Source organism: Plectropomus leopardus, chromosome 6 (assembly GCF_026936395.1).
Source record: "Plectropomus leopardus strain MGB_pleo_1.0 chromosome 6, ASM2693639v1, whole genome shotgun sequence".
Classification (NCBI taxonomy): domain Eukaryota; kingdom Metazoa; phylum Chordata; class Actinopteri; order Perciformes; family Serranidae; genus Plectropomus; species Plectropomus leopardus.
In genome coordinates this window covers 18,456,041-18,465,202 of record NC_142181.1, presented here as the reverse complement: position 1 = coordinate 18,465,202, position 9,162 = coordinate 18,456,041, and the positions used below count along the sequence as shown (strand labels likewise).

At 39.8% G+C, this 9,162-nt stretch overlaps 1 protein-coding gene across 1 annotated transcript in view; it reads left to right on the top strand.

The window, feature by feature from the left end:
* Window positions 1–46: 46 nt before the first annotated feature.
* The window catches only part of cbl (Cbl proto-oncogene), a 46,201-nt gene continuing 37,085 nt past the window's right edge, over window positions 47–9,162 (top strand). Inside the window, exons 1-2 of the mRNA XM_042486198.2 lie at window positions 47–943; window positions 8,309–8,556. Of these exons, the coding sequence (XP_042342132.2) occupies window positions 797–943; window positions 8,309–8,556 (395 nt within the window). The 5' untranslated portion in view covers window positions 47–796. The remainder of the gene's footprint in view (window positions 944–8,308; window positions 8,557–9,162) is intronic.

Genomic DNA, 9,162 nt, shown 5'->3' with positions numbered 1-9,162 from the left:
GGAAGGCGTGGAGTTTGGGTTTTGAAGGGGAGGAGGAGGAGGGGGGGTAACGGAAGGGGACGTACAGGAAAGGAAAGGGCCGCACATACACGTCACGGGGGGGACAGAAAAACACTGGGAAATGTTTAATTCCCACAATTATTTATTCACGCCTGTTCTAGTGTGTGTCCGCGAGGCTTTTTTTTCGCAGTTTTAAGTGCAACTTCCTGTCGTCAGTCACCGGTGAGTGCTCTCTGTCGTCAGCCCGCAGAAAAGGGCTGCTGACTCTGTCACACAGACACTGAACTTCCCGTCAAGACACAGCACTGGCGAAAAGAGCTGCTGCTGCTGCTCACAGAAAAAGGGGAACGACATCGGGGGTTGTCAAGAGGAGAGGACACGCTCCAGTCCACTTGTGGGCAGAGAAACGGTGCCATTGTCCTCCAGCTGAGGGCGAGCAGAGACAGGTCTCTGCTAATTAGCCTGCGTGGGTCCCTGCAGAGACCGAGCTAGCTGCAGCGCGGAGCTGCCTGCACAGTGTGTGAGTGACCGACGTGGTTGCTTTAGCCACAATTGGGACATTTATCTGAAAAACTGGCGCTAGATTTTCTACTAATGGGAGCCCTTATCCGATAGTCATCACTCCCTCCCTATACCCCCCGTCGGACCCTGGCTCGGAGTCGCCACTCGGGCGCTGTCCTCATCGGGGGGTGTAGGATCACCACCGCCCGGTCCAGCTAACTCCAGGCGGCGGTTCGGTACCCCTGACCCCCGCCCTGCCTCGCCTGTGTGTCGCTCTGGCTAGCCGAGTCCGAACATGGCAGGGAACTTGAAGAAAGGCGGGGGGCTCATCGGCATGATGAAGGATGCCTTTCAGCCACACCATCACCACCTCCACTCCCATCACCAGCCAGGGGCCGTGGACAAAAAGACGGTCGAGAAATGCTGGAAACTAATGGACAAGGTACGTAAGTTAACGGTAGTCCTTAACTAGCCGTTGGGACGCCCGGGCACGCTAGCTAACCGCAGCTAACTAACGATAAGCTAGCTAATCTTCGCCTGCTGCAGGTCTGGTGTTGCTAACGTGTAGTTAGCTAGTCAGCTGGTTGGCTAACGTTAGCTAAACTGCTAACCTATACTGTATTGTTTTGTACCGTATGTGCCGGTGTTTCAGGCTCCGTAGCACCACAGTAAGAGACAGAGACTTTTAATTTAAGTGCCTTAACATCAGCGTTAGCCCAGGGTGCCTTTAACACATCTGTTTACTACTGCTGTGCCACTCTGTAGTAGTCATACCGTGGTGGATTTAGCTTGTTTGACCACGTTTGAATGCTGTAGTGTTTCGTAAACACCAGCATTAGCAAAAAAGGAAGAGAGGGCGTAAAGACAATATTGAATTAAGTGAACTTATGCCAGTGAGCTGATAATACAGGCTGCTAGCCAGTGGTGGAAAAAGTACACAACTCTATCACTTGAGTCAAAATATAGATACTCCTAGTCAAATATTACTCCAAGACAAGTGAAAATTGCTGAGTCAAGATATTACTTGAAGTTAGTTAAAGTACTGGAGTTCTTGCTTTTGATATTCCTGAGGTATTCAAAGTACAGTACTGTGCAAAAGTCTTAAGCCACTTTAAACTTTATTTTAGCAAGGTTACAATCACCAAACATATTTATTTATCAGTAGTCTTTTTACTAAAACACAACCTGAACATACAGGAAATATGCATACAGTAGGGATTTTTGTTTTTGCCAATATTCGATGTGCTGATATATAACAACTAATTTGTCTGATAACTGATATTGATATATACACGTTTCTCCCAACCAAATTTTAGTGATCATTGAGTCTCTTCTGAAGTGGAGTTAACATTATATTATACACACTTTTATGATAGCAGATAGACACATGGAATATAACACTTTTCAAAGAATGAAATATTCATTCACTGTGCAAAATAAGAAAAAAACTTCAACTTAGAGTTGATGTTGCGTACATGTTTACTTTGTTAGTATATATATATATATATATATATATATATATATATATATATATATATATATATATAATATGTTTTTGATATTGTCAGAATCAGCATGTTGGCTGATTCTGATATTTCATTTTAAAGCCAATGTCGCCCGATCCCATGCTGATATTATCATGCATCTCTAGTATGCAGTATTAAAAACACAACTATTTCAGAATAAAACAACTTCAATAGGCTAAAGTTGCAAGTATTTATTATGACCTCTCTTTCTACTAGCATGTCTTGAACACTCTTGGACAGACGAAAAGAGATTTCTGGTTTATTTACATCAGGTTGCATTCAAGACGTCCAAAGCTCAGTATTCATTGTTTGAGCTACCCTGTGTCATGGCTGTATGATTCCATGTTTGGTCTTTATCCCTGTCTATGCTGAGCATTACATACACAATTTGTGACTGTTTAACTTACTGGAAGTTGGCTACTATGAAAGTAAAACTCCCAGCCACATTGTTCCATTCAAAATGCCAGAATTTACACAAATTGATGGGCACAAGATTGTAATTTTGCATCAGCGAATCAACAAAAAAATCTGTGGTGGGCTAGGACTTTTTCACAGTACTGTACTTTTTTAAAATCTCAATACATTGGTGCATATTGTCACAACACATTTATAGAACTTATGACTTTAAAACAACCCACTAAATGCACTGACTTGCTTGTAGAACCTGTAGAATGAAAAGCTTGTTGAAAATGCTGCAAAGCCTGAAAGAATGCCCTCAGAAACACAAATTGACGTACTTACTCAGGTTGAATACGAATTATTTTTTATCTCAGAAACTTCATACATGGACTTGAGGTATGGCTATGGGTGATGGGGTGAGAAATCTTCATCTCCATCTGCTGCCCTAACTATTACTGACATTATTATTATTATTATTACTAACACCACATAATCAAATACTACTGCCTGCTGTGGACCTCTCCTCTCTACCTATCTCTACTGATGAGCTGCCCAATCTCAGTAGCACATGTGTGAGGTAGAGGTATGGGAACACCACTTCAGCAAACAAACCACACGCAGAAATGCATACTCAGTTTATGGACTTTTGCATTTTAGAAAGAAAAAGAAAAAAACGTCCGATGACCTCAAAGCAAAATTGTTTTCACAGAAATTTAGTTAAGTCAAAAGTACGATATTTGTCTTTCATGTGTAGGTGAGTCAAAGTAGTGACTTTCCAAAAAAATAAAGTACACATAGTACAGATACTCAAATACTCCCTAAGTACAGTACATCAGTAAATATACTTCCCACCACTGCTGGTAGCACAGCAACAGTTCTCCTGCACATTGTTGCTTAAGTGTTTGCAATCAACTGTCTGTCAGCCCTTGAAACTGTAACCAAGTACTGAGAGAAAAAAAGAGAAATGTGTCTATTTAACTAGGCCAATTATGCTCTTTCACAGGGGAGACTCGTTTCACAGCTTCACTTCTCGGAAAAAAAATCTGTAGCAGTTTGACCCCCAGTTTCCTGTGAGATTCACACAGCAATATTAGAGTGAATAAGAAGACAAGACACTCTTTTGTGTCTTCTCTTCCTCTTTGAGGCCTTAGTTCAGAGCTCTGATGTTAAGAGACCAAGTCCTTTTACAAAGCTATTATTAAGAAACCACATTCCAGTTTATTTTGCTTCACTGTGGTAGATTGTCTGCACTCCACATTTGAGAATGCACCGTACCCAACACAAATAAGAAAACACAAGTAATGCTGCAATGTCACTCTTCCTTTAAGTTTTGTTCTCAATTAACTCTTCTAGAAAAGTTTTTGTGCCAGTCTGAAAGCCAAACAACTTGACAGAACAGCTGACCAACTTAAACTTAAACCAACACAACTTAAACCATCGGCACAGTCAGGTTAGCTTTTGCAGTTTACAGTAGGGGAATAATTTACCATTTGACATTTGACCCACTGAAAACATTGCCCCAGTTAGGTGAAAAAAGAGTATCTTACCTTTTGAAAAGGCTACAAGACCTTAAGTATTTTTACTCCACCAGATAGTTTAAAATAGCAGCGGAAATATTGTTCTGCTCTGTCTAAAGGAAAACCACAGCCCAGCATATACCCTAATGTAGAACAGCACCTGCAGAGTAATAATGCAGTTAATGCAGAACACCTCCTGCACAAGTTAAATTTTATTAAAAGCTTGAGGCTAATTTCCGCCTTCAGATGCCTACATTAAAGTGTTCAGCATAAACCTTAATCCTTGTGTCCTTTTAAGTTTAACACTAAATGTGTGAGGCCCTGATCAAGTGTGTATTGTTAGTTTAGCTATCTGCAACAACTTTAAGCTTGAAATTAAAGTTTTAAGCATTAAAAGTTTAAACATTAGCTTAGGGTTTGTATTCCTGGCTCTGCTGTTGCATTGCTACATTCTTCAGTTTAATTAGCTATTCATGAATAAAAACCAGAAGTTGTATAACAAAACAAATTGTCCCTACCAGCCATAGTAGCACACACTTATTTAACCAGACAGATAACCACCAGTGATTTCCAGGTTAATTCGTACTTTAAGATAACATGAATATCATGGTATAAATGTAGCACACTGCTTTATTCATTTGTTTTTATGCCTTTTGTGCTTAAGACAGCTGTCACTGCTGTGCCTAAAACATCATTTTACCTGTTGGATTAGGTTAGTTTTTTTGTTTTCTTTTCAATGTAGAGACCAAACACACTTTGTCACCAGAATTCTTGTGAAAATATTACCCATATTCTGAAATCCAAAAGTTTTGGGGAGTTAACAAATAGTCCTTTCACTTCCATGTTTTCCAGGAACGGCCTCTGAGCACTGCTGAAACAAGAAGCACAAAATTGACTATTTACAGCTGAAGTCTAACGAAAAATTCAACCAGGGCCCACTTTCCCTTAAGCTTGTTAACCTTTAAACAGCTTGAACTCAATGAACAAAATACACCAGGTCTGTGCCAGGTGTAGAACCACCCTGGAGAGACTGAGACAGACAGAGGAGGGAAATAGACGAGTGGAATGCAGTTTAGCCCGGAGGCAGTCAACATTTTACTTCAAGACAGAAGCTTTGATTGACATTGATGTGCCAGAGCACTCAGTTGTTGTGGCCTTGTATGTGTGTGCATGTGGATGCACGTGTGTTTGATAATGTTAGTGGTGCAACCTTGACAACAGTCTTACTTGGTCTCAGACTTTACCGGTGTAGACCTGGAGAGCTGGACCTGGTTACTAGGGGCCTCGAGAAGCGTTAAAGGAATGAGAGCACGGTGTAGGTAATGATACTGAAGGCTTTCAGTTCAGTTACTCATACAGTCAAATTACCCACATACCAACCTCAAGCAACTCATCCAAAGTACACAGAGGATACAAAATATATCAGCATTATTCTTGTGGTGTACTACATATTGTTCAGTAGAAGTCATTGTTCAAGCTCTTCTTTCTCATTCAGTTGCATTGCAGTTTGGTTATTGAAATTATTTAAATAGAAGAAATCATCAGGGCTTTGTGAGTTTTAACATGTCAGTCAAATACTAAATGTAATATGGATAAACCCCATGGCTAGAGGTGTGCCATATCATATCGCTCACAATAATACTGGTATATTTTTTTATAAGATAAGAAAAATACATATTGTGATAATGGCAATATTCCAAATTGTTGACATAATGTAGTCATGTCATTACACATTGCAACAACAAGGCAACAAGTATGGCTGAGAGCATATTTGCTACTGGTTACTATCATCATTTACATTCCAAAGAAATGAGAAATAATTTTTGTTACATTTTTACGGTATATTTTAAGGGCAAAATCTTGTGTTTATGCTTACATTTAAAACTATACACTTATTATATTGCAATTGTATGTCCTTGAAATTACTCTTATTTTTCAAAACAATTATTCAGTATTTTGTTATATCCTCCGGAATATCATTATTGCAAAAATAACCTGTTATAATTTCATCTTGTTAAAGGACCATGTTGCTCACCCCTACCCATGACTTATCTTAATAATGGCCATTGTGGCATTTGCATTTTCTGGTGGTTAAAACATCTATATAAGATTCTGTAATATTCAACCCAACTATTATTTATGCGCCTTGGTGATCATCAATGAGTGTTGGATTTTTAAATTTGTATCTGTAACAGTTACAAGTTATTTATATAGACATGGTGTTACTTCATCGAAATGTTTCACCTGTGATCCATTTACTCTTGGTATCAGTAGGAAGGTGACCTTTTATTTTCCAGACACCAATGAAGACCCACATGCTAAAAACATTTTGCATGTTGTAAAATCAGTACTGCTTAAGTTCCTACTGGTCAAGTGTGACCTCATTCTTTTTTGAGAAGCCTTTGATGATCTGACTCGTCCACTTACAAAGTGAAATCAAATATTTCAAATATGTTACACTCTCAGTGTATGACACATGGCTTATCTGGGCTGTGGATTCATGAGATGTCCCTTTTAAGTCCGACACCTAAAGCGTGGAAGGGGAGGTGATACTCTGAATGATAATGAAGACCAATTTTAATGATAAGAGATAAGAAGAAAGAGGAAAAAATAATTCGTATCAAATAGATAAACATGAAAATTAAATGTAGAAAATCTGTTATCACGGTAATAGATACGTATCTGTTTGTTTAAATATGTTCAGTCACTCATTAAAAAGCAAGCTGTTTCACTATTGATTATTTATAAAGCTCGTGGTTTCAGAACTGTTAAAGCTGATTAATTATAAGGTGTCTTTTGAAGTCTTGTTTCCCCATAATGACAAACCAATGGCTTCCCAGAAGACGAGTCAAGGGAATTCAAGCCGACATTCTTGTAAGGCTATTCCTGCCACATTTCTGATATACACATGAATAGTCAACAATAATTTGGCCCGCTCTAAGAAAGAACGAGCAATGTCCTGTTGTTGACATGCAATTGTTTGGTCACCGTTGAAGCTGACAGCATAACAGGTTCAAATCAGAACACACATTTTTTTAACAGAAGTGTAGTTTAATGCCTCTGTGATCATGTTAGACTGAAATGCAGCGGTAAATATAAAGGCAGCCATACAGAGCTTAATGTCAGAGTGTTCTAGGCCGCCTGCCAGTGTCTCTTGTAATGGTCAACGAAGTGACTCAGACACAGTGCAGCAGTACAGTGAGATAAGTGAGGAAAGGTTGAACATTACTGAGGATGTAACATGTATTCATCCAGTCTGGTGGACAAGCACGTAGACTGACCATCGAAAGAAGAGGTCTCATGTTTTATAAAGCCATCTAATAGAAGATTATCTCTCTGCTCACCTATTAAAGAATACCCTTTCGATGGTGTCAATGATTGATGTTGGTCAAGCTGTTTGACTTTATGTCCCTAAAAAGTCTGTTACTTTTAATTGTTATACTTGAAAAGTTTCTTTTGTAACACGTCACTGTTGCTGAAGCATATATCCATGTTGTTGGGTTCACAGTCTGTCATTCTGCTTCAGCTGTTCAAATTTTCAAAGCAATCATGCTCAAATGCTGAGTAAAGAGCGCTTGTGTTTTCGAGGCAGAAGTGGGCTGGGGTGTGCAGATTGAAATGAGGAAGTCTAAACATATCAACAGCCTCTCTAAACATGCTGGAGAAACAGAGAACCACACTGTTGTGACTGATTTTCAACATGGTGGTCACATACTAAGGCGCAAGCATTGCTGTGTATATCTGCAAAAAACCCCTCTGTATGGTAAATGAATATGAAATGAATAAATAATGAGTAAAATGAATATGAGAAATGGATAATTAACATCACAATGAGAACATAAACTGTCTGTGAATGAATGGTCAGATATGCTTTTGTCCTGTTCCACCTCCATCGTTTTTTTGTAAAAAAGGAAGTCGTGTGATATTGGTGAAATAACTCATGAGCCATAAGGGACTAAATCCGTTAGACTCCATCATATAATGTGTGGACTTGCCACTCTGAAAGCTCTGAAAGCTTGACTGTGACGGGGCTTTTAAGGGCCTTTCTCTTAGCCTTTGACTTTGTTGGCATTTTCCATTTTGCATGTCTTCCATCTGGGCTCACTGACAGTACTCTGCACTAAAGATAAGTGCTCTAATACAGAAAAGAGCTAAAAATGCAAGACTGTCTATATGATATAAATAATTTCTTACTGATGCACAGAATGAAAATGCATTGTTAGTCTCTCAGATTTTCTTTTGCTGTTACACTCCTGTAACCTCTCTCACCACCCTCTGACTTTTCTCTCATCTGCCTTACTCTCTGCGCCCACTTCTTCTCTCTAACTGTATCTTGTCTTCCCCTCACACCTTCCCTTTTTGCAGGTGGTGCGCCTGTGCCAAAACCCCAAATTGGCTCTGAAGAACAGCCCCCCTTACATCCTGGACCTGCTGCCAGACACCTACCAGCACCTGCGCACCATCTTGTCTCGCTATGAGGGCAAAATGGAGACTTTGGGGGACAATGAGTACTTCAGGGTCTTCATGGAGAACCTAACCAAGAAGACCAAGCAGACCATCAGCTTGTTTAAGGAGGGCAAGGAACGCATGTACGAGGAGAACTCACAACCCAGGTGAATAAAGTGGATACAAATATGGCTTAATATTAGTTGAATGATTTGAGTTTAGAGGTGACTGGTATAAAGAAAGGCCTCATTTGGTTTCTCTGTTCTCAAACCGTGTTGCTGAGCCATTGTGTTGATTTTTTTAATGAACCATCTGAAATGGGTGAGTCTGAGGTATGAAGTCTTCATCATAGCTGCATGACCACTTCACACCTCAAATTCATTCATTCCAAATAATTCAGACTGTGCGCACACAGAGTGAACAATTGCACCCAGCCCCCAAGGGTGGTTGTTGCTCAAGATCTGTATCAAAACAAGAGGAGAGAGATGTTGTGGTTTGAGCATGTGAGCATCTGTGGTCAGAATGGCACTTCATCTACAGCTGCCTGCCTGCCTGCCTGCCTGTCACTTTGTTTTTGTGTTTCCCTATCTCTACCATCTACTCGAACATTTTCTCTTCATGTAGCTGTCTTACTGTAGTATATTGTTTTTTAAAATCAAACAGTGCCTCTCTCTCATCTCTTTCTTCCGCCTTTCGATTCAGAGATCTCACTCTGTTGCTCTGAAAACAGATACACAAGTGTATTAGAATAAGCTGTTGTCCTGTTTTTAAGT